General features: G+C 42.9%; 1 protein-coding gene across 4 annotated transcripts in view; it reads left to right on the top strand.

Annotated features, from left to right (window-relative positions):
• htatsf1 (HIV-1 Tat specific factor 1) overlaps positions 1-2,777 on the top strand; it is a 6,584-nt gene extending 3,807 nt beyond the window's left edge. For all 4 annotated transcript variants that reach the window (XM_060908408.1, XM_060908410.1, XM_060908409.1 and 1 more), the window contains 7 exons: positions 544-591; positions 709-863; positions 946-1,109; positions 1,222-1,318; positions 1,798-1,887; positions 1,971-2,108; positions 2,429-2,777. In XM_060908408.1, the coding sequence (XP_060764391.1) occupies positions 544-591; positions 709-863; positions 946-1,109; positions 1,222-1,318; positions 1,798-1,887; positions 1,971-2,108; positions 2,429-2,659 (923 nt within the window). In that variant the 3' untranslated portion in view covers positions 2,660-2,777. The remainder of the gene's footprint in view (positions 1-543; positions 592-708; positions 864-945; positions 1,110-1,221; positions 1,319-1,797; positions 1,888-1,970; positions 2,109-2,428) is intronic.
• The last annotated feature ends 23,839 nt before the right edge of the window (positions 2,778-26,616 follow it).

The following is a 26,616-nucleotide window of genomic DNA, read 5'->3' as shown; positions in this document are numbered from 1 at the left end:
ACTTTTCTTGCAAGTTCTTTCTGTTCCACTCTTTTGAAAGCACGGTTCAAGTTCAAGTGCACTTGCACTTTTTGAAATTGTTGAAATAAATTTGCACTTTGCGCTGAAAACTTGATGTTTCATCATTTATAGCCAGCAATGACAATGGTCAAGTCTTGCCTTAGCTTTAGTCATTGTTAAAATTATGTAAATGTACTATAAGTAGGGGCCGAGGGGATAATGGACAACACGGCGTTTAAAATTTGACGCATCGCTGACGTGGTAGGGCCAACGACATGGAGCTTTTTTTTCAGTCAGATGATTTTTTTTGCTTTAATCCATGTGTTTCTCTAACCATTAGGCCATGACTTCCCCCAACGTAAATGTACTCAGTTCTGATTGGCTGACTTATTTGCATATAAAATGAGACCCACCCCACCCCCCTCTCCAGTTCATCATGATGTGTATTAACTCATAAAACTTCGTTATCCGTTCCTCTGAATTGTACTGAACTTTGTGTTTAGAGACTGTGAGTAACCCATCGCTTCTGTCTCGTGTGTACAGGATGGTTTGATATTGAGAAAGAGAAAAACACAAATGTTTATGTGTCAGGTAAGTGTGGGTGTAAATATTCAGTGTGTACAGTGTTAATTCATACAGTTTACTACTATGTACCAATGTATATGCTTTATTATATGGTGTGTGTGTGTGTGTGTGTGTGTGGGGCAGGTCTCCCACCTGACATCACTCCTGATGAGTTTGTGGAGTTGATGTCTAAGTGTGGAATAATAATGAGAGACCCAATGACAGAGGAGTATAAAATTAAATTATATAAAGACAGTGAGGGGAATCAGAAAGGAGACGGACTCTGCTGTTACCTCAAGGTCAGTGACCGTGAAACACACACACACCCTTATACACACTGGCACTATATTCATCTGTGTATTAATGTGTGTGTGTGTTTAGAGAGAGTCCGTAGCGCTGGCTGAGCGTTTGCTGGATGAGTATGAGATCCGAGGTTACCGGCTGCATGTTGAAGCGGCTCGTTTTGAGCTGAAAGGCCAGTATGATGCCAGCAAGAAGAAAAAGAAGAGCAAAGAGTATCGCAAAAAACTGCAGCAGCAGCAGAAGTACCATTTTCTTTCTTTCTTTCTTCATTCTGCATGTGATTTCTTTCATTCCTGTGTGAAGAGGAGCCTCTCTCCTCCCCGGTGATCTGATTTTGCCTGCTGGTGTTTGCAGGCAGTTGGACTGGAGGCCTGAGAAGAAAGCAGAACTGCGTAAGAGACACGAGCGAGTGGTGATCATCCAGAACATGTTCCACCCCACTGACTTCGAGGTAGAGCTCCTCCTGCACATGGACATACACTCTGAATTCACACTAATCCGCATCAGTGTGCGTAATAATGAACCAGATCGCTTAAATGACTCATAACGGTATGAATCAGATCAGTAAAGTGATTCAGAGTGAATCATTGTAAAGAATAATGAAGAATCAAATTGTTCTTCAAATGAATCTTTTGTATTGGAGACTTTCTGAAAGTGATCCCTGATGGAGAATATGATTCATTATTTATTCTGAGAATGACGAAGGATTTTTATGAAGCACTTTATGTAGAAATTCACACGTGTGCACAGTGCCGTGATCAAATGTTTGGAGATGGAAAGCAAGGTCAGCGAGATGAAGTGTGTTGGAGTCACAGCAGTGTAACAGCCCTCAGCCACCAGGGGGCACTGTGGGATAAACACTATCGGGGAGTGCTTGCGTGTGGGGGGGAGCACTTTGATAATGTCATCGTGCGGTCTGTCTTTCCTCAGGAGGATCCGCTGGTGCTGAACGAGTATCGAGACGACCTGCGCTCAGAGTGTGAGAAATTCGGGGAGGTGAAGAAGGTCATCATATTTGATGTGAGTGTCGTTCGAGTTATACCTGCTGAGCATTGTTTCTGTTAAAGCCTCCTGTTTATAGCAGCTGCGCGTGTGTGTAACAGAGACATCCTGACGGCATGGCCTCCGTGGCGTTTAAGGAGCCAGAGGAGGCGGATGCGTGTGTGACTGCGCTGAACGCACGGTGGTTTGGAGGGAGACAGCTTTCAGCTCAGCTGTGGGACGGAGTCACTGACTACCAAGTAACTAGCGCGCACACACACACACACACACACACTGCTGAAAGTAAGTCACTTGCAGATTCAGCAATAACGTGTCTTGTATAATATTGAGGGATAAGTGTGGAGGTGGGGTGGGGTTAGTGTGGAGGTGGGGTGGGGTTAGTGTGGAGGTGGGGTGGGGTTAGTGTGAGAGGGTGGATCTGGTGAAATCAATAATCAGGAAGTTGCATCCTCTTGGTATCTCAACATGGTTCTTTCAAAAACCCAATAAACAAACATTTACAAAAGAATTGCACTTATAAATTATTTAATGCGTTCACAAATTTGTGTTTCTCTCTCAGGTGGAGGAGACGGTGAGAGAGCGGGAGGAGAGGTTAAAAGGTTGGTCGGTGTTTCTGGGTGATGAAAAGAGTCAAGTGACACAAAAAGCTGAAGATGAAAGAGCAGAAGCAGGAGGGCAGGGCCAGGAAGCGGAGAACCAACAGGAAGAGACAGATGGAAGAGAAGAGAAGGAGGAAGTGACTGTTGAGTCCACCGATAGCAGTTTGGCTGGCAGTGATGATGAGTCTTAAGTGTGTGTGTGTGTGTGTGTGTGATGTACAGTGTAAATCGCTGATGGTCATTAGTTTGATTTTTCGCCTCGTGTGTAAACATGCTGTTTTATAATGAAAATAAACTCATTTGTGTGTGTCTGTGTGTTTCTCTTTTAAGTGTTCAGTTTTATGATATTCAGGACTGTGTGTGCGCGTTACGGAGACTCAACTCTGTCAGGTTTTGTGTTTTTATAAAATGTAAAGTGTGAAATTTTCTCACTGAAACACGATGCTGGATGATTTAAATTCAGACTGTCAGCTGATGATGTCATAGGGGCAGATGACCAATCAGCAGCCTGCAGGTGGTCACGGATGGAGCTTCTGTCACCATGAACACAAAGCTGAAGATGGTCACTGGCTGCAATTGGCTGTAGTGTTTTTGACACTCACAAGTGTGTATGAATTCAAAGTCATTTCAGAAATGTGATGAAGAGAGGGAAGTCTCAGCTCGGTAGTTGTGGCCAGTGGTAATTGTGCTTTATTCTGTGCTGCTTTGTGAAGTCATTCACTTGTGTAAATTGTTGATGGAGATACACACAGATGTGGGTTTGGTCAGTCCCTAGTTAAAGTTTTTTTTATGCAGTGCTGGTTTTAAAGGAATGGCTTTAGTTTTGTTTATGCAGTTTCCCTTCTGCTAGGTTTTAAGCCCCGTCTACACGATCATACATTTGTCCATGGACATCGTCATAGAAATGTATGATGATGATCATGGACAAATGTATAATCGTGTGGACGGTTTTCCCAACAAACTTGAACAACGTCATACTTGTATGACGTTGTTCAAATTTTTAGAATCGTGTTTCTACTTTCCAACAAATGTTCACAACATCTTACAACATTTTGGGTCATCCACCAATCAGATTAATTCGGGTCATGTGATCTACACTGCCTGTCATGTGACATATAAAATGTATGATCGTGTGGACAGAAATCCACAACATGATCATACAAACTTGAACATCATCTTACATTTGTATGATAATGTTTTGGACAAATGTATGATCGTGTAGACGGGGCTTTCGACAGCGGATTCTGTTTAGGGAATCCCTTGTTTTAACCATGGGGTGGTGGTGAACGTGGGTAGAACATTCTGCTCAGGAACACCTCATGTTTTTTTTTTTTTTTTTGCGAGGGATTGCTAGTTTAACTGGTTGCCTTCCCACCCCATTGATTGATTTAGAGTGTATAAGTACCCCACACGCTTAGCCACTTGAAGACTATGGGTTGAGTTAGATAGATTTTGTTGAGGTAGGTTGGGGGTTTGAACTCCAGTTTTGCCATTCTCAAGTTGATCCTTTTGGCTTTCATCCTTTACTGGTGGGTAAGTGACTTTGAATATGAGCGCCACTGGAGAAGACTTTAAGACTCCTTCACTAGAGTTATTTCATCAATGTACAAAGGAGCAATTTTTACAAATTGCTGAACGCTTTGGTGTTGAGGTGACTGATAAATGTTTGAAAGATAATGTGAAAAATCTCTTGAAAAATAAATTGATGTAAATGGGGGTTTTGTCTGATGTATCTAAATATGAAGTAACAGCTCCAGTCACCCCTGAGGCCAGGGGCGGTCCTGGGGGCGGGCCGACCGGGCAGCCGCCCGGGGCGGCATCGCGGGGGGGGTGGCACGGGCGCGGAAAAAAAAGCCCCCCCCCCAAAAAAAAGGTCCCCCCCAAAAAAAAACCCCGAAAAAAAAAGACGGGTGTGTGTGTGGACATTTTGGATGGGGAAGCCCAATAGACCCTTTTCACTGACGTCACCGAAAACCGGAAGTAAACAAACCCTGCGCCATATTGGAAGACCAACAAACTCGTGATTAGGGGGAAATAACGGCAGCACGTGGAATTTAAACCCACGAGGCACTTGGTTCATCATAAACCTACAATGGTAAACTTTTGTGCTGTGTTAGGGTTCCAACAAAGCTGATGGGAAAGGTGAAAAGAAGTCTTTCTACAGATACCAGCTGTGATTGAGACACAAGCAAAGCAAGGAGCTTTCTGCCAGGAGACAGAGAATAAGTGCATTACTGAGTGTCTGTGAGCAAAGGAGAGCCTGAACGTTGCAACCTCCCTATAGAGATCTTGCAGTCACGTGACCGGAAAGTACACAGCCGCCATCTTGTCGGTCAACAGCACAGCTGTATACTGCTGCACTCGTGTACAGAATGGATCAATTTCAACCGACGGACTACACGGCTCATTTTTCTAATGAACAGATAACTAGATATACTATGTCTAAAATAAACGATCTACAGATTATTGACCCTTATGGCTTACCGGACGGAGTTTTCACGACCGTGTCAGTGGATTTTGAACTGCCAGCGGAATACCCGGACGTGTATGATTACCTCATTAACTTTCCCTCGCTGTTCAGTGGTGAAGCACTGCGTGCTTATAAATCTCTGGACAGTTATCTTTACAGAAATTCAGGATTTGTCAGTGACTCAGATGTGGCATCTTGTAAACAAGAAAATGATCCTCACTGGATGGGTAAGTTACTTAAGTATTGAGTATAGCACTGACCAGCTGATTATAGAATAGAATAAGGTAATTCCAGCTGTAATTCCAAATCGTCCGTCTTGTTTACCATGGATCTGGCGTTGGAGAGGTAGAGGCTTAGCAGTGGAGGTTTGAGTGGCTGTTTTCTAAGCTTAGTCAACAGGCCGGCTCTGCAGCCTCGCTTTTGCTCCCGGCGCCGCCTCCTTCGCTTTGCTTCCGATAACAATCCACGGAGACCCCGCTGGTCTCACTATCTCGTCCGGAATGTTTTTTTTTTTTTTTTCTCGTCCGGAATGTTGTGCATGCGATGGAAATCGCTACAAACCGTCATTTTCTGCTGGAAACCAATGTCCAGTAAGTCCATACGGTTGTAGTGGATATTGAAGTCCGGTACAGATGAACAACACGCAAAAATACACACAAAAAACATAAAACGTGCACAGGTAGGGAGAGCTTGTAGCCGCAGCCGTTGTAGTAGAATTGTATATAGTAGGTTTTTCCAGAAGAAAAGGTAGAAGCAGAAGTAGAAGGCGGAAATATGGCATTTGACCGACAAGATGGCATCTGTCACAATCTGGATCAGCTGTGATGTCACATGCAAGTGCTCCATTGGCTGTTTATTGACTGTTTGTAAAAATTTATCAATTGTTGCCCTTCATCGCGGACTCGAGAGACGAGAACTGACGAGTTAGTTCGTTGGTAGCAGAATAAAATGTCTGGACACAAATCGGGTTTTCAGAAAAGGAAAGAAAATAAACGGAGGGTCGAAAATACAAAAAAAAGAGGCAGAAAATGCAAAACGAGTTTTAAGGTAGGACAAATGGTTACTTTTCTGAGGCAGCCCGCCGTGGCTGCAGGCTTATTATAGCCCATTTAGTTAAAATAGTTGATATAAAATGTTTATAGTTATAGTTATGTGATGGTTGTCCTGATTTAGACTGTTTTTTTTTTTTTTTTTGGGGGGGGGGGGGTTGCACGATGTTGCACCCGGGTCCAGATTAGGGCAGAACCGGCCCTGGCTACATTTCAGGTTTAGTTTGTTTTATGAATGTATGTACTTGCATAGATGTGTACTTGGTCTTCCAATATGGCGCTTAACAAAATCTCGCGGCGTGGTGACGTCATGCAGTAGCCCTCGATACCAAAGTTGCGCAGGTGACGTCATCAGTGTGTGTGTGTGTGTGTGTGTGTGCCTGCCTAACTTGTCGTAGCCCCATAATATGCACAATCCCGCCAGCGGAACGTTGTACTAGTCATCAGAAAGACTTTACTACCATAGTACGACACTACTATGACATTACACAGAGTCTTAAGTAATACATTACGACTTGATCATTGCCATTCTGGTAACAGCAAATTTATAACGGGCTGCGTCCGCGACGTACAGCACACGACGAGAAATGTTTAAACGACCATGTAAAGCTGTTAGCATTCTGTTGGCTAATACAGAGCCCAACGCGGGGCGGCACGGGCGCGGGCGCGAAAAAAAAAAAACGGTCCCCCCCAAAAAAAAAGGTCCCCCAAAAAACCCCCCGAAAAAAAAAAAGATGGGGGGCGCCAGCAGGGGGTTTCGCCCGGGGAGTAAATCACTCTAGGATTGCCACTGCCTGAGGCTTTGACATTTGAACAGCAAAACGAGTTATTGATCAAATTGGAACATGACAAGATGCTGCAGCTGAAAAATCTGGAATTGGAAGTGATGAAACGGGAAAAAATGAGCAAACAAAGCTAGAATTCGAACAATATAAACTGAAACTGATAAACAAGGGGAAGATGTTTGGTCAGGATGTTATTCACTCTGAAAATAAATTTGATGTTGGAACTAACCTGAAACTGCTTCCCAAGTTCACAGAAAAAGATCCAGACCTGTTTTTTTCTTTCTTTGAGTGGGTAGCAGATTCACAGGGCTGGTTTGATGAACAGCGTACATTCCTCTGACAGTGTGTCCTCACAGGTAAGGCACAGGAGGCTTATGCTTCTTTGACTGTTGCTGAAAGTAAACATTATGAAGTCAACCGTGTTGAGAGCATGGGAGTTAGCTCCTGAAGCAATTATCAGCAATGGTTCAGGAATTGGAGAAAGAAAGACCACCAAACTTTTGTTGAATTTGTGCGGGAGTTGGTTGTACACTTTAATCGCTGGGGTTCTGCATCACAGGTTGAGACTTTTCAGGGACTGTGTGATTTTTAGTAACAATTGAACAATTTTTAAAAACTGTGTTCCAAAGAATATCGCTACATACATAAATGAAAGAAAAGGTAAAATACCTTAAGAAGTGGCCGTTTTGGCCGATGAGTATATTTTGACTCATAAAAGTACATTTTGTGAAGCTGGTGCTAATGTGCAGCAAAATAGTTTTGTGGCACGTGCTGATGGATCTTTTGCATCACATGGTGAATCCAATGCATGCAGGCCTGAGCATGGTACTTGGAAGAAGAGTGAGTCCAGTACCACCTGCAATTATTGTTAAGGGCATTAGAAAAGTGAATGTCTGGCCCTTAAAGGAAACGCAAAGGGTTCAGGTAATGTACAAGTAAAGCCTGCTGCTTTGGCTGCCCCTGTGGTTCCTTCACACCAGCTGGTGGTTCCACCAAAAAGTCATGTTGATGTTCTGTGTCCCTCTTCATGTGTGCTGGAAAGTAAAAATGATTATTCAGCATTTATTTCAGAGGGTTGTGTGTCGCTACCTGGAAAAAAGGAAGTAGCCGTTAAAATCCTGAGAGACACTGGCACAATGCATTCTTTTATTCGGGCTTCAGTTCTTCCTTTCGCCTCAGATACAAACACTGGGAGTTTCATTTTGATGCGGGGTATGGGTATGACTATATTATTCCAGTACCAGTGCATAGAATGGAGCTTGTCTGTGTTTTGTATTTGGGAGAGGTGACAGTGGGGGTACGCCCAGCATTGCCAGTGGAGGGGGTAGATATGATTCTCATCTCATCTCATTATCTGTAGCCGCTTTATCCTGTTCTACAGGGTCGCAGGCGAGCTGGAGCCTATCCCAGCTGACTACGGGCGAAAGGCGGGGTTCACCCTGGACAAGTCGCCAGGTCATCACAGGGCTGACACATAGACACAGACAACCATTCACACTCACATTCACACCTACGCTCAATTTAGAGTCACCAGTTAACCTAACCTGCATGTCTTTGGACTATGGGGGAAACCGGAGCACCCGGAGGAAACCCACGCGGACACAGGGAGAACATGCAAACTCCGCACAGAAAGGCCCTCGCCGGCCACGGGGCTCGAACCCGGACCTTCTTGCTGTGAGGTGACAGCGCTAACCACTACACCACCGTGCCGCCTAGATATGATTCTCAGGAATGATATTGCAGGATGTAAAGTTTGGGCTGATGCTCCACCACTTAAGGTTGTTACCCAGGTTCTCATGATGTCAGAGCTGAATATTTGTAAAGTTATAGAGCCTGTTTTTGAGGTGGAGTTGCTCCCTGTTTGCGCAGTAACTTGAGCTATGACTTGTAGAAATGAGAATGCTCAGCAAAGGTGCAAAAAGGTGTAACCATACCAGTGCCTCTTCAATCTCTTTCTCATGCTGACTTAGCTCAGGAGCAAAAGTCTGATCCCTCTCTGACGGCCCTTGCTGAGCTGGTGTCTCCTGAGGGGGACATGGAATCAGCAGCTCGGGGCTATTTTGTGCAAAATGGGGTGCTGTTATGTAAATGGTCTGCTCAAAGGTACGATTTTGTGGGAGTCCCAGTTGTGCAAATTGTGGTGCCTGCTAAGTTCAGAGAAACGGTATTAAGTCTCCCATGATGGGGTGGCTGGTCATATGGGGGTTCGGAAAACTTAGTTGTATCTTGTGTCACTTCTTTTGGCCACGGTTGAAGAGGGATGTGTCAGCTTTCATTAAAACATGTCACACTTGCCAGCTGACAAGTAAGCCAAATCAAACTATAAGCCCAGCTCTTCTGTATCCTATTCCAGCTATACATCAACCATTTGAGTACTTCATTATGGATTGTGTGGGTCCGCTGCCTCCTTCAAAATTTGGTAGCTAATTGACTGTGATGTGTCAGGCTACATGTTATCTGGCAGCTTATCCCTTGCATTCCATTACAGCTAAGTCTGTGGTAAAAGCCTAGTTCATTTCAGTGTTTGGTATTCCTAAGGTCATACAGACTGACCAAGGTTCAAATTTTTGTTCACAGTTGTTTTCACAAGATTTGCAGCAGCTTCATATTAAGCATAACCAGGCATCAGCCTACCATCTCCAAAGTCAAGGTGCCTTAGAGCACTTCCATCAAAGTTTGAAATCACTCCTGCATGCTTATTGCACAAAGTTAGGTCATGATTGGGAGGAAGGCCTGGCTTGGATGCTTCTGGCTGACAGAGAGGTAGTTCAGGTGAGCACTGGGTTTAGTCCAAATGAGTTGGTCTTTGGGCACCCAGTGCTTGGACCGTTGTCAGTATTGAAGGATGGTTGCCAACAGTCTGAACCACCCCAAAATTTGGTGGACTATGTGAATGGTTTCAGGCATAGGTTGTATATGGCTGGGCAAATGGCAAAATGTAGATTGAAAGTCACAGAAGATCATGAAATCACTGTTTGACCGTAAAGCTAAACAGAAGCAATTTCGTCCTGGAGATCAGGTGATGTTTCTTTGCCAGTAGTGGGTTCACCATTCCAGGCAGGTTTTGCTGGTCCATTTACAGTAAAACTTCAAGTCTCTGAGCAAGATTATTTGATATCAATGCCTCAAGGAAAAACGAGGTTGCGTCATGTTAGTTTGCTGAAGGCTTATTATGCGTATGTGTCACCATCCTTTGGCTCCAATGAGGTCCCAGAGGTAAAACCTGCACTCTGTGTAAATAGTTGTCTTCTCAGGTGGGGGAACTTAATGGGGGGGGGGGGATGGCAGGCCGAGGAAGGCGTGTTGCAGGGACAGCTGAATAATTCAGAGGCCTTAAAATCATTGCCTTTAGTACTTGGGCACTTAGATAAGGAAAAACGTCAGGAGTTGCTTTCATTGATAAATGCTTATCCATCCTTATTTTTAGATATTCCACCTCAAACGCCTCTGATTGAACATGACATAGATGTTGGAGAAGTGCAATCAATCAAGCAGCAGTTTTATTGGGTTTCACCTGATAAGAAGGCACAACTGGATAGAGAGGTTCAGTATATGCCAGACAATAACATTGCAGAACCTTGTAATTCAAGTTGGGCATCCCCATGTCTGCTGGTAAGAAAACCTGATTCCACTTTTCGGCTATGCACTGATTTTAGGAAAATCAATAGTGTCACAAAACCAGATGTTTGCCACATATGGAGGATTACGTGGACCAAGTAGGTGCAGCTAAGTTTGTAAACAAATTTGATTTACTTAAAGGATACTGGCAGGTGCCACTGTCTCCACGGGTCCAAGAGATAAGTGCATTTGTAACATCTACTGGCCTGTATTCTTATAAAGTGATGCCCTTTGGTTTACGTCATGCCCCGGCCACATTCCAGCAGCTAATGAACGTTGTGGTATATAGCCTTGCTGGTTGAGCTGTGTATTTAGATTATATCTTTAGTGACACTTGGGAGGACCATCTGCAGAGGATACGTGCACTGTTTGACAGGTTGCGGTGGGCACGGTTAACAGTGAAATTTGGCTAAGTATGAATTCGCCAGAGCCACAGTTACCTACCTAGGAAAAGTGGTAAGGCAAGGCAAGTTTATTTATATAGCACATTTCATACACAGTGGCAGTTCAATGTGCTTTACAGAAGTAAAAGCAAAACAGTAAACAATAGAGAATAAAATTACATAAAATAAATGGGAAAAAATATAATAAGAATTAAACAATAGTAGAAATAAAATAATAAAATGAAGTAGAAGTTCAAATAGGGGGAGAAAAAGAAAAAAAAACAGCAGAATAAAATAGAATAAAAGTTAAGTAAAATTTGAAACATGCAGAGACTGTAAAAGTAAAGATTATAAAACATGTAAAGAAGACAATATTAATTATTTAACAGAAAGCATCTGAGAACAGCTTGGTCTTTAACCTAGATTTGAAGCTGCCAACAGCAGGAGCATTTTTAATGTCCTCTGGCAGTTGGTTCCATAGCTGCACTGCATAGTAGCTAAAAGCTGCTTCACCACACTTTGTTTTAACAACAGGTTTTAACAGTAAATTTTTCTGCTGTGATCTGGTAGATCTGATTGGGTTAGGCCGCTGCAACATATCAGAGAGGTAATTGGGCCCTGTACCATTTAGAGATTTGTACACCAGCAGCAATGCTTTAAAGTCAATTCTGTAGCTTACTGGAAGCCAGTGAAGGGACCTTAGAATTGGAGTAATGTGCTCTGTTCTTTTTGTTCGTGTGAGAACCCTCGCCGCTGCATTTTGAACCAGCTGAAGTCGTTTGACGGTCTTTTTTGGCAGGCCTGTGAAAAGGCCATTGCAGTAATCAACCCTACTAGAGATGAAGGCATGTATCAGTTTTTCCAGATCATTTTTTGACATAAGTCCTCTTAGTTTGGAAATGTTTTTTAGGTGATAAAATGCCGTTTTAGTGATTGCTTTCATGTGACTGTCAAAGTTTAGCTCGCTGTCAATGAAAACACCAAGATTTTTAACCATTTCTTTAGTTTTAATCCCTTTTGTGTCAAGAATAGTGGTAATCCTGAGTCTTTCATCTTTTTTCCCAAATAGAATTACTTCTGTTTTATCTGTGTTCAGCTGAAGAAAATTTTGTGACATCCAGTTGTTGATTTGATCGATACACTGGTAGAGACATTCAAAGGGGGCATAATCATTAGGTGATAAAGCAAAAATAAATTTGGGTGTCATCTGCATAGCAGTGATACAAAATTGAATTGTTCTTGATAATTTGCCCAAGTGGGAGCATATAAAGGTTGAATAGTAATGGTCCAAGAATCAACCCCTGGGGGACACCACAGGTCAAGGACATTGACGTTGAGGAACAATTTCCCATGGTAACAAAGAAGCTTCTATCTTTTAAGTATGAATTTAACCAATTGATAACTTTACCAGTCAACCCAACCCAGTGTTCAAGTCGATATAGCAGTATGTTGTGATCAACAGTATCAAAAGTTGCACTGAGGTCCAGTAATACCAGGACCGATGTTTTGCCTGCATCAGTATTAAGACGTATGTCATTTATAACTTTAATCAGCGCTGTTTCAGTGCTATGATTGGCACGAAATCCTGACTGAAAATTATCAAAATGGCTGTTTGATATCAAGAAGGCAGTTAATTGATTGAAGACAATTTTTTCAAGGATTTTCCCGATGAATGGTAAATTTGATATTGGCCTGTAGTTATTTAATACTGAAGGATCCAGATTATTTTTTTAAGTAGGGGCTTTACAACGGCTTTTTTCAGGGACACAGGAACAACGCCAGTCTCTAGGGATGTATTTATAATTTGAAGCACATCTGTAATTATAAGATGAAGAACAGACTTAAAAAAGTTGGTGGGCAGAATGTCCAATTCAGATGTTGAGGAACTGAGATTTTGTACAGTTTTTTCAAGAGTCTCATAATCAATTAAACAAAATTCTGACATTGTGTTGAAGTTATCTGTCTGTGTCATTGGTGATTGCAGTTTTTCAATTATTTGCAACTGAGATATATTATGAGAAATATTCTGCCTTATTTTATCAATTTTACCTTTGAAGAAGGATGCAAACTCATTGCATTTATTAACTGAGAGAAGTTCAGGTGCTAATTGTGGTGGGGGATTAGTTAGCTTCTCTACTGTTGAAAATAGCACACGGGCATTGTTCATATTCCTGCTGATGATGTTGGAGAAGAAAGACTGTCTTGCTTTATGAATTTCATAATTATAATTACAAAGCATCTCTTTATGGATTTGATAATGGATGTGAAGTTTAGATTTGCGCCATTTTCTTTCAGTCTTTCTACATTCTCTCTTTAGCAGTTTAACAGCTGGGTATTGCTTCCATGGTGCTTTCTGCTTATCATTGACTCTTTTGATTTTGAATAGAGCAATATCATCCATAATTTGGGTCATATTTAAATTAAAAATTTCCAGTAAATCATCTACAGAGTCTGACATTTTGGTTGAGTTCTGAGAGAGAGCTTGCTCAAAGAGAGCACATGTGTTGTCGTTTATGACTCTCCTACCCATAGTCGTTGAGCTGTTCTGAATGTGAGGAGACATAGAAACATCAGAGAAAACACAAAATGATCAGATAAGGCCAGGTCAACAACAGTAGTAGAAACAGTAAGACCCTTTGTGATGACGAGGTCAAGGGTATGACCACGAGAGTGGGTCGGCCCCTGTACATGTTGTACTAGGTTGAAGTTGTCAATAAGTGCAAGTAGTTCTTTGGCATAAGTGTTTTCAGTATTATCTACATGCAAGTTAAAATCCCCAGATATAATAAGACAATCAAACTCTAAGCAAATGACTGACAACAGTTCACCAAACTCTTCAAGAAAGACTTTGGCTGAATGTCTCGGAGGCCTATAAATAGTTAATAATAATGTTAGGAGAGCATGTAACAAGTGCACATAAGTGTTCAAAGGATGTAAAATCACCAAGTGAGGATTGTTTACATTGAAAAGAGACTTTGAATATATTTGCGATCCCTCCACCTTTCCCCTGTTGGGTAACATTCAAAAAATTAAAATTTGGGGGGGGCTGCTTCAGTAAGGGTGGTAGCACTATTTGCTTGATCCAGCCAGGTTTCAGTTAGAAGCAAAAAATCAAGAGTGTGTTTGCAGATAAGATCATTCATTAAAAATGACTTGTTTAAAAGTGATCTAACGTTCAGAAGAGCTAGCTTTACAGAAAGTCTAGAAGTAATATCTGCTTGTGCACTCTGATGTTGTTTTAAAACAGGAAGGAGATTAGATTGGTTTACCCCTGGGTTAAATGTGCTCTATGTTTTCTATTTCTTATCAACACAGGAATAGAGAATGGCATAGGCATATTGGGTCCCAGCTGGTTTTCAAAACTACACCCATTTGCAGGGACCCAGAGTACATCAAACAAGACTTTCTAAATGTTCCATTTGGTTTGAGGGTGAAAGGATTGGAGATGACATGTATCTTTTAGATGGTGAAAAAGATTTGTAGCCAGCTGAAAGTCCTGGGCGAACACAATTTTGATGAACTGGGTACACTGCTTGTCGCGACAGATTTGGGCTGGAAAAAGAGAGTGTAGCCATTGGGAGCAATCTCTGCATACTATTAGGGAAATCCATGCATGTGGGAGATGGAGATGGCGCAGTGAAGTCAGAAGAGCAAGAAATTGGTGAGTTCTTTGTATGGCAGTTTGTCTCTGATTTTTGGCAGTCTGTCTTTGAATCTTGGCAGTCTGGCAGGTCAGATGTCTGTGTGTCCTTGATGACGACTTGCAAAGATGATTGTTTTGGCTTTGCAGAGGTATTGTTTTTTGTAACTATGTCCGTCTGCGACATCTTATCAACTGTTTTCTTCAATGCTGGCTGAGAAAAGATTGCAAGTCTGTAATGGTCTACTAAGACCTTGGCTCCAATCCAGCTGAGTTCAGTGCTATTTGGCTTGAAGAATTCTCTGTGATTCCAGAAAAGGTTAAAATTGTCTATGAAGTTCATACCAAATGAAAAACAAGTTTTTCCAAGCCAGGTGTTAAGACTGAAGAGTCGAGAAAATGCAAAACTTCCTCTCGCTAGGAGTGGGCCACTAATAAAAGATTGTATTCCAGTCTTATAGAGATCAGAGAAAAGTTTTCTGAAATCATCTTGGACAAACAGCTGTTCTCTGAAAACATAATTTGCTCCCACATGCACAACAATACGTTTGATAGTTTTATGCTCAGACATGAGTTTCAAAATGCTGTCTTTGGTGTCAGAGATGGATGCATTTGGAAGGCAGCAAATAATCATCCCATGTCCTTTTAAATGTTTTACAGTGGAATCACCAAGAACAAGGGTTGTGGGATCAGGTGGTGTTACGAGCTGCTTTTTGCCTCTTCCCACAGCTCTTCAATCTTGGTGTGATCTCTTTTTACGATGTGTTTGTCCACTTGAAAAATCCTCTTCCACATCCCTGAGGCATTCAAATTTGTTCTGAAGCCTTATGGGCTATGAATTTTCCATAGGATTGTAAATCCTATTGTAATTTGTAGAACGAGCTGGTGTTGAGGTAATTACTCTTCTGTTTTTATTTTTGGGCTTGCCACCCATCATTTGCCAGTTTTCTGTAGTCACATTTTGCCCAGCTTGATCGATGAATTCATCCACTCGATCTGCAATGCCATCTGTCTGTCAGAGTGCAATCTCTGCATTCTCAGCCACTGTTTCTGTACTCCTTTCCTGAGATATCGCTTTTAATTCGTCCGTCTTTGGCAGAGCATCAATCTTTGATTCCAGGATAGAAATCCTCTGTTCTAGTTCCATACATTTTCTGCAGGATTTATTGCCTCCTGGCATTTTGTTTTAAAAGCTAACTTATCTTATAAAGATGAAAAATAAAATGAAAAAATAGTGGAAATTAAATTAAAATTAAATAGTGAATAGAATAGAAATAGTGGAAATTAAATGAGAAAGCAGGGGGAAGTTCAGCCTGTTGAGGCTAAAGTGGAAGCCATCAAGGACTTTCCACCTCCTACCACTAAAAAGGAGTTGATGCATTTTCTAGATCTGGTGGGGTATTATAGAAGTTTTTGTAGGAACTTCTCTTCAGTTGTTGCACCCCTTACTGACCTTTTGAAGTCAAAGATCATTTGTTTGGTCAGCTAAAGCCCAGGGTGCTTTTGAAAATGTAAAAGCTCTCCTTTGTTCATCTCCTGTGTTGGCAGCACCGCAGTTTGATAAATCTTTTATTCTGCAGGTTGATGCCAATCATGTGGGAGCAGGGGCAGTGTTGTTACAAGCTGACGATGTGGGGGTGGAGAGGCCGGTAGGATTCTTTAAAAAAAATCAACTCCTATCAGTTGAACTATTCTGTTATTGAAAGAGGCCTTAGCATTAGTTTGGGGATTAAAATATTTTGATGTGCTTGTTGATTCTGGAACTCCTCTTGTGGTGGACACAGACCATAACCCCCTTACTTTTTTGCACTCTTTACAAAATCCTAGTCAACGTTTGATGAGATGGGCATTATTTTTACAGCCATATCATTTGGATATTTGCCATATAAAAGGCTCTGAAAATGTAATGGCTGATGCTCTCTCTTGTGCCTTCTAGTGGGGTAGTCTGTAATAGCTGCCTATTTTTGTGCCCTCTGTTTTACCTTGTTCTGTCCTGCTCTCTTAAATTGCTCCTATAGACCCTTTTCAGTCACGTGACCTTCGTAAATGCGACCACCATTTTGGACATGTAGCGGACTTCGGCTCGAATTGGTTTGAATGCGAGGAAGGCGACAAACGGAGAACATACAAGAAAAAGGAACGAGATGCAGAAAACACCTTCGCTATCCAGCGATGTAGGGCATTTACAGGGCGAGCAGAGGGAGAAATAACAACAGTAACGACACATTAGCAACGCCATACAGAAATAACGGTTTATGGCACAGACCCTTTCGGTTCTTGCTCATCTAGCTGCTACAATGACTGCTTAGACTGCAACAATAATACCTAACACACATTTAAGTATCCGTCGTAAAGACGTGAAACTCGTCGAGTGACGAGTGTGTTCATTGATAAGCTAACACAATCTAAAAGTAGACATACCATCACACTGCCCTGGCGCTGTGTACAGTTTACCTTCTATGGTTTGTGCACTCGCTATTTGCCATTACTTTCTCCAACCCAGTGTTACAGATTACAGGGAACGGCCTGGATTTAAGAGACAAATACATGTTCCTCTTGTTTTGAACACTTATTTGTAGGCAGTGCTTAATTTGTAAAGTGGGAGGTCCCGTAGCGCAGAGGATGAGCGGCTCCGGTGCGGGGGAAGGGGGGGGGGGGCGCGGCGCGGCGCTTCTGGGCATGTTTTGTAATAACACTGCAAATTAAGTTCATCTGCAGATATTTTGTGGATGTCGTTTCATGAGAGAAATCACCAACAAGACAGATATCAAAATCAGACATTAACACTAAATAAACTTGCATTTTTTTATTTAATTATTTGGTTTTTTTTTTTTTTTGTTACATAGTCAAAAGAGGTGTCGGATCACCGGATCCAGTGTAAATAGCTGCCGGAGCCAACGCCCGAGGTTCCGGAGCGCGCTCCGGCTTGCTCCCCCTCAAATTAAGCGCTGTTTGTAGGACACTGCCTCTGATCTGTCCTACAGTCTACCAACAGCAAAGGAACACAACGCTAGCTAATGTCGTTAGCTAATAGCTACTACAGAAGAACAAAGAGGTTACAATGGGTTATTTTAGCCTATTTGGTTACACACTCGCCGCCACAGAATGTTAACAGCAATGTAATGCCTTTTCTGGCTAATTTTATTCGTCTTACCTCCAACAAAGTGGTCACTACACAAGCGTTGGTATGCTGAGGGCTGCCAATCTGTTAATGGCCGCTATCCATCTTCTCCGTCGGGATCCGATAAAATGATAAACCTTGCCTTGTTTGTTGATGGTTACTACATCCAGGTGCACAACAATATAGTGGCATGATGGAAGTCTTGCTGAAAATAAACACTTTCTTTGCTGCCGTTCCTCAATGTTGGCTGGGGTAAACTACTGGTAGTACATGTCCAAAATGGCAGCCGCGTTTGTCGTGACGTCACGTGAAAAGGGTCCATAGATACCAAGGTTGCGGAGGGTAGGAGGTGATCTTGGCAGAACAGTTATGAGGTATTTGGATATAATTTTTTTTAACAGGCAGAATGCATCTATCTAGAAGTTGATTGTGGCTTTTGTCTTCAGAACAATAAGTTATGATAATATCGGTGAGACTTGTCTTTGTAGTGTTTTACCATAGTGTATAAGTTAATGTAAATGTTAAAGTAAATTTTGGCAGAGTACCTGATTGGTCTCTGCTCTTATGCGGAGGGGTGTGATGACCCCATGACCCCTTCTTTGCTGTTTTGGTTTTCTTTGTTTGTTGTTCCTTCCTCTTTAGGAGGTGGTCCTGTTGTGTCAGGAGACTAGGAGTTACACCTGCACCTACTCACTTCCTGATTACTATATGAGGACTGATGCAGTCAATTTTCTCTCTCTCTCTCTCTCCATCAGGCTGGACATTTTGGGTTGGGTTTTGTTTTGGGTGTTCGCCTTATTTTCATTTTAAGTACTCACTGACCATACCTTTCCTCATATTCACACACTCACTACACTACTGACCTTATTCACTTACATAATTTTATGTATTTGATTTTAATATTAATTAAATAAATTCAATTTATATGTTAACTTTGCTTATTTGTGTGGTCGCCGTGATTTTTGTCTTTAATTTGAGCCGGTTCTTGACACTCGGGGAGCTGAGTGCTGTGGGAATTCTGACACCAACAATCTACTACACGCCGCGTTGCGCCATGCCACGCTACACTGCACTGCACTACAGTACACCACACTATCCCATAATTGAGTCAGAGCCTCTGAGTAACAGAAAGGAGACGGCTGTCTGAAGTGAAGCTGGTTGTTGTAGTGATGTCCAAATCTATCAGGAATTGTTTAAACATTTTCTGCTGTTGCAGAATGATTTTTTTTTTTTTTGTGGAATACCTGGGTATACATCTGTGAACATCAGAGTCAGAGGATCAAATCAAATCAAATCAAATCAAGTTTATTTGTACAGCGCTTTTAACAATAAACATTGTCGCAAAGCAGCTTTACAGAATTTGAACGACTTAAAACATGAGCTAATTTTATCCCTAATCTATCCCCAATGAGCAAGCCTGTGGCGACGGTGGCAAGGAAAAACTCCCTCAGACGACATGAGGACAGGTGAGGTGGCGGTGGAGTACATCAGAACTGTGTGCTTATTACTCGCTCACATACTTCTAGAATGTACTCTAGTTATAGTAGGGACTTGACCATTAGTACAGACTGAGAGTTCAGATGCAGCCTCTGATTTGGCTGATGCCCCTAAACAGGAAGTACATGTGTTCATACAGAAATAGAGCAAATATAATTTGGAACCAGTTTTTAATGAATGCTGACAATCAAGTGTATTGTACGAGTAAACAATTTTTATTTCATAGTTATTTTCTGCATGATCTATTTCATTTATGTTTGACATGTTTAAGTAAACGAACTGCCACTGATTGTTGCCATACTAACAGCTCATTCACAGGGGCGTGTACAGTGGGCACTTCACTGATGATGCTCATTAAAAATGTGTAATCAATGATATGAAGTTTTCTGTAAATGTAACATTTATGGAAGGAGTCTCCAGTGTCAGTGGTAAAGTTTTTCTCTGGGTGAACCCCTAGAGATCCGAGGTCAGCCGACCCCGCCCTGTCCCTCCCCAGCTTGTACTTGTGAGTGTGAGACCAGGGGGTAACCTGCCTGGCTTACAAACTGGATTTTTGGCTCCACTCTGACAGGTTAATTGATGTACTACTAATTGATGAATGACAGAAATCTGATCACACAAATGTCACTGAGATGTTTTATTGTGCAGGTGCCTCCCTGGGGAGCTGCCCGTGTCGCCCAAACCACCACTGTGTCAACATCTTCAGGACAGAGGACGTTTATTTGTATAGCACTTTTAACAATAGATATTGTCACAAAGCAGCGATACAGAATTTGAATTACCCCAAACATAAGCCAATTTCATCCCCAGTGATGAAGCCTGTGGCGATGGTGGCAGGGGCAGTTCTAGCCATTTTGGGGCCCAAGGCGAAATACAGACATGGGGCCCTCAAAAGTCAGTCTTGAAACACACATACAGAATAATGGTCATCCCTACTTGGCACATGCCATATCTCCTTGCTGTAAATTCAGAAAAAAAGATAGCAAACTGCCACTAACAATGTGCCCCAAATAAGCTCCACAGTGAAGCAGGTTTGAGATTACTCCAGCATTCGCCAAAATTCTGACAGTGTTTATTGCTCAGATCAAACCAGAAAGAGAGAGAGAGAGAGCGGCAAGGCAAACAACAGAAGAAGAGACAGTAGAGAGAGAGAGAGAGAGAGACAATTTTAAGAGTCAATCTCCATATTTTAATAAAACAAGGATATTTCAAGTAGTGTTCGGGAATCAGACACAGTCTCAGCATTTAAGTCTAGGCTGAAAATATATCTGTTTAGTCAAGCCTTGTGTTAATGGTGTTTATGAGGTAAAGGAGTAGATCTGGAGGATCCTCAGACAGAGTGTTTTGGTAAACTGGGATGTATGGATGCTGTCAGTCCCCACTCGCTTGCTCACTCGAGTTTGTTGACGGTGTAGTGGCTGCTGCTTTATGTCCCGGGGCTCCCTCATGCCTGGGTTACCTTCTGGCTCTCTCCTTTTAGTTATGCTGTCATAGTTAGTTGCCGGAGTCCCTGCTTGTACTCGGTGCAATATGTATACTGTTCCTACTTATTCAGGTGACATTGGGCATACCTAACCACCTGTGTTTTCTTTCTCTCCCCCCCACCCCAAATCTGTCCCTCTGAGTTACATGGAGTCAACAGGAAATCTTTTGGTGGAGAGGGTGGGGACCTCGACTGGCTATCGTAGCCTGCAGGGAATCGGCCATCAGACATTTTGTCGCATGTCCCAGACCCGGTGAAATGTAACTGAATTGTCTTGGCCAGCCCTAAGGGTCCCATCTGCATCTCATCATTGCTGAGGAGTGTGCTCCCATCACCCAATCAAGCATCCAGCCACAGCAGGTCATGATATTTTTTACCATATTAACATGCCATTGTTGTGTGTTATGCCTGATATAAAGACTCTCGTCTCTGCGAGCCTACCACACAGATTTAATACTTGTCATTTTTAGGGCATACCTAACAACGTGTTTTCTTTCTCTCCCCCCCCCCCCCCCCCCCCCCCCCAATCTGTCCCTCTGAGTTACATGTTGATCCTGGGATTGAGATGCTGGCCTCTTCTGCCCCTCGGACCTGCTTGATCCATCCTGGTGCCCTGTGTCTGGTCGGAGTTTTATCGCATCGCTCCTGTGAAGGACGGCCCCATGAGGACAGTTGAGGGTTATACCTGTTAAAACTGTTAATATTATAGTCAGGCTGTCTGTTGTTGCCCAAATGAGGATGGGTTCCCTTTTGAGTCTGGTTCCTCTCGAGGTTTCTTCCTCATGTCGTCTGAGGGAGTTTTTCCTTGCCACCATCGCCACAGGCTTCATCATTGGGGATAGATTAGGGATAAAATTAGCTCATGTTTTAAGTCGTTCAAATTCTGTAAAACTGCTTTGCGACAATGTTCATTGTTAAAAGCGCGATACAAATAAACTTGATTTGATTTGATATCTGAAATCCAATTATTATTTTTACTCCACAGATACATATTACCAGATATAAAATGATCTTATTCTTATCGGAAGTAGAACACAAATGGAGGATCATCCAGGTCCTCTGTATTTTTTCTCCTTCATGTTTATGTAGTAGTTCGTGACTGTATGGTAAATCGTCTCCCATCTTTGTTTTTGGGAAAATCTACTCGTATTTGTACTGGACCTTTTTGGACAATTGAACATCTCTCTGAGTCTGACAACGTTGCTGGCCACAGTGCCGGATCATCGCTTAATATGACATTGTCTCCACTTTGATTGCTGCTGGTAAATGACTGTTGTGGCCTACTCACCACCAAATCGTCATCATCTTCTTCGTCAATGTCATCAGTATCCACCACAGTCTCCTCTGTTCCAGCTTCCACCTCTTCTACCTCCTCCACACGAACACATTCCTCAACAGAGTCAACAGCGGAGGTTGAGGCTGTAGCAGACTCAGGCGATTTGAAAAACGTAGTTAGTTTCAGAAGTGCAGCTGCATTCTTTTTGCTTTGTGCCCTTTTTTTTCATTTAGCGCAACCACTCTCATAACTGCGCTTCATCTTGTTTACAGTTCCCTCTGCTTTGGTTTGAATTTCCGTCGCGCACCTGTCTACGTCGTCAGATCATGGACTAGTCCAATGTAAAACAACAACCAGGGTGTGTGTGTGTGCTGGGACAAATACTATATACACATGAATTCGATATTCTGATGCTATTTTGGTGTGTTTTTCCATTTATATCGTTGACTACTTAATGTCAGAGACAAATTAAGATTACATATATATTGTTTGGTGTTTACCATGACGGGGCTGACTGTTAGGGGCCCCCAAATTTTGGGGGCCCTAGGCAACCGCCTTGGTTTGCCTAATGGTAAGTCCGCCCCTGGACGGTGACGAGGAAAAACTCCCTCAGACGACATGAGGAAGAAACCTCGAGAGGACCCAGACTCAGAAGGGAACCCATCCCCATTTGGGCAACAACAGACAGCCTGACTATAATATTAACAGTTTTAACATGAAGTCAGTTTCGTTGATGTTATAAACTCTTCATTGATGGAAACTTGAGTGCAAAACTGTTCATGATGACTGCAGTCCTAAAGTTAGCAAGTCAACTGTAGTCCTCAGCCATAAAAGCATTACTGTAAGTGTCCGGAGCGTCCTCCAGGTGTAGCCCTCAACTGTCCACATGGGGCCGTCCTCCACAGGAGCGATGCGATGAGACTCCAGCCAGACACAGGGCACCAGGATGGATCAGGCAGGTCCGAGGAGCAGAAGAGGTTCAGCATCTTGATCCCAGGACCGACATGTAACTCAGAGGAACAGATTGGGGGGGGGGGGGGGGGGGGGGGGAGAAAAAACACAGGTTGTTAGGTATGCCCAATGTCACCTGAATAAGTAGGAACAGTATACATATTGCACTGAGTACAAGCAGGGACTCCGGCAACTAGCTATGACAGCATAACTAAAAGGGGAGAGCCAGAAGGTAACACAGGCATGAGGGGCCCCGGGACATAAAGCAGCAGCCACTACACCATCAACAAACTCGAGTGAGCAAGTGAGTGGGGACTGACAGCATCCATACATCCCAGTTTACCAAACACTCTGTCTGAGGATCCTCCAGATCTACTCCTTTACCTCATAAACACCATTAACAAAAGGCTTGACTAAACAGATCTGTTTTCAGCCGAGACTTAAACACTGAGACTGTGTCTGATTCCTGAACATTACTTGGAAGGCTGTTCCATAACATGGGGCTTTGTAAGAAAAGGCTCTGCCCCCTGATGTAGCCTTCACTATAGAGGATGTGCAGTCACGTGACCCGCACGTGTGTCCTTCGCCATATTGGACGGCATCAGGATTGTTTACCTTGCGCAAGCGTAATGGATACAGGGAGTAATCCCCAAGAAAATTCGGAAAATACCCCATCTACATCACGCGATTACTTGTCTAAGTTTGTTCAGCATCTTGAAGGTGACGTGAGGCAGCGTTACGTGGAAAAGTGTTCCAGGTTGGGGACTGCAGATCCATACAACTTGCCGCAATCCTTGTTCAGGGAAATTCGGAGCTGCGGTGCCGGCGATTTGCCCGATCTGGCCTACCACGACATTTACAATTTTCTTGTTAATCGTGAATCGTGTTACACTGGCAAAGCCCTCAAAGCTTGCAAGAGCCTGGAAGCTTATAAATATTTTGTTGCGGGATGGGTATCCCAACTATAACTCTGGAAGGTTCCGAAGAAGAATGTCTACTTGATAACCTCACGGGTAAGTGGCATTAAGACGTTTATCATAAAGAGACTATGCAGGACGTTTTATCGTAGGAATGTTCGAAATCTAAACTCAGTCCATGAAACATAGGAAGTATGAGAAGAAAACAGTAAATCAGAAAGCTGCGTACATTTGCGCAGCTTCCGCGAAAACGTGTGCAGCTTTCTGGTTTACTGTTTTCTTCTCATACTTCCTGTTTCATGGACTGTGGCATTTGCTTATTTAGTAATTTTAATACAGAATTTACTCTGATGAAATTATTCAGACACTCCAACCCCCCCCCCCCCCAAAAAAAAAAAAAAAAAATTGGATCTGCACGATTCAGCCGTGAAAAAGGCGCATCCGCTGTTTGCATCCCTGTTTAATCTCATAGGTTAACCGACTTTAACCGGCTAATGAGGCTCGGTGGTCGGTCAAGATTTTTTTTTAGTTTTCACATCCCTACTATGGATTGGCCTTTCAAAGGCATATATGAGCCAAAAAGATAAAACATTGTCATAGACGAGGCCAGGGTAGTAGGGCTAGGCATAGCCATTTTAAACGTTAGAGACTGTCTAGTTTCTAAGTATGCAGCTATCATTCAATCCGAAAATCAACTTAACATATGTACTAGGAGTATTGAATTAGAAGATTACACCAATCTGATATGAAGTGTTCACTACAAATTCGGCTGGTAGAACTGGGGTTCCAGTTTTCTCTTCGCACAGCAGACACCCATTTTGCGCGTCTCTCCTCGTCTGCGGGGAATCTATAAAATGACACGCCCTCCTTTTGGCCCTGTCTATTGGTACAACCAAATGCTGAACAAGATATAACCATTCTCAAAAGATCTACTCCCACACACTTGATAATGAACGGGTTCATCTAAGTTCTATGCGCGGCCATGCCGTCCAAGATGGCAGATAAACAAACATCACGTGACCTCGTCACGTCACGTGCACGCTCTCTATACGATGGTACCAGCAGATAGCCTGCACCTTTTGATCTAAGTAGGCGTGGCGGGTCATAGAGGAGCAGAAGTTCACTCAGGTACTGTGGTGCGAGACCATTCAGTGCTTTAAAGGTCAATAGTAGTATTTTATAATCAGTATGAAATTTGATTGGGAGCCAATGCAGTGTGGATAAGACAGGCGTGATGGGGTCATATTTTCTAGTTCTAGTAAGGACTCTTGCTGCTGCATTTTGAACTAACTGGAGCTTGTTTATGCACTTATTGGAACATCCAGACAGTAAGGCATTACAATAATCCAACCTGGAGGGAACGAAAGCATGGACTAGTTTTTCCGCGTCATGTAGTGACATTAAATTTCTTAGCATACTTAAAAAGTATGATGTGTTCTTTAATAAATAAAACATTGTAATAGTAAGTTGCTGTGGTGTAAGAGGAATAAACACTTGGGGACGTGTTGTTCGAGGAAAATAATCAACTTCAGAGTGATCACAGGAACTTTACTTCATCACACCACTCTGTTACTCAGTAATTTACACCTCTCTCTCTCTCTCTCTCTCTCTCTCTCTCTCTCTCCATTTTTTCCAACTCTTCTTTTATAACTTGGACACAAAGTGTTTAAAGAACGTTTTAAATTTTATGTGATTTATATTTTTATCCCTCTGTCAGTTTCAGCTTTTCAGAGTCTCAGTGAAACTCCCTTCAGATTCCGGAGTCATGACGTCACACCCTGCACTTCACCTGGCCACAGCTCGCCCCGCCCCGTTTCAGGTGAAGCCGCTCTCACAGCGCTTTGTTTTCTTGCACGTGATCAGGGTGTCGCGCACCGTGCCTGAGTGGAGGCGCGCGCTCGCGACGGAGAATCATCAAAAGCAGCGGCCCCGAGCGCGCGCGCCGCACCCACCGGCACCGGGATTCAGAGAGCCGGTTCCGGTACACGGAGTTTTCCTTTCGGCTCTTAAATGATTCAGTTTAAAGGATTAAAGTTTAAAGGCTGCCGAGTTTTTATTGTAAATCATTTGAGTGTTTTGTTGTGGCGCTTAACTCGTGTATATCACACACACACACACAGAGAGTGTAGGGAGAGTGTGTGTGTAGTGAGTGATCACTCGTGTGTAGTGAGTGAGAGTGTAGTGTGTGTGTAGTGAGTGAGAGTGTGTGTGGAGTGAGTGTGTGTGTGTGGAGTGTGTGTGTGTGTGTGGAGTGAGTGTGTGTGTGGAGTGAGTGAGAGTGTGTGTAGTGAGTGAGAGTGTGGTGTGTGTGTAGTGAGTGAGAGTGTGTGTGTAGTGAGTGAGAGTGTGTGTGGAGTGAGTGTGTGTGTGTGTGTGTGGAGTGAGTGTGTGTGTGTGTGTGGAGTGAGTGAGAGTGTGTGGAGTGAGTGAGAGTGTGTGTGTAGTGTGTGTGTAGTGAGTGAGAGTGTGGTGTGTGTGTGTAGTGAAACTGTTGTTTTGTTTAAAGGAGTCGGTGCGGAGTGAACACGCGCGCACAGTGACTCGGTGAGTTTTGAGCTGTAAGTTTCTGCTGAAGCAGGAGAGCAGGGGTTCTCACCCAGGGGTTCTCTCTCACCCAGGGGTTCTCTCTCACCCAGGGGTTCTCTCTCACCCAGGGGTTCTCTCTCACCCAGGGGTTCTCTATCTGTTCTGCTTTAAACGCCACCTATTCAGATTTGTAACGAGTCTGGCCCATTGAAAAAGGTCCCCAATTATTTTGACTCCTCTATTCTATTAGAATCTAACAATCTACTGTAAAGTGTATTAATGGGATGCGACATCTCTCCCTGTTACAGATGGGAGCCCAGGAATTAAATAAATGCAATAAAAACAAACTGTTTTTAATTGTAGATTTTGTATTTAAAACTATATGGATGTGCCAGAAGCCAAACCCCTGCATGCAGGTCATTCTCAGCCAAA

The sequence above is a fragment of the Neoarius graeffei genome, chromosome 25 (genome assembly GCF_027579695.1).
Source record: "Neoarius graeffei isolate fNeoGra1 chromosome 25, fNeoGra1.pri, whole genome shotgun sequence".
NCBI lineage: Eukaryota > Metazoa > Chordata > Actinopteri > Siluriformes > Ariidae > Neoarius > Neoarius graeffei.
The sequence above is the reverse complement of the archived record's forward strand: the minus strand, read 5'-3'. Positions and strand labels throughout refer to the sequence as shown.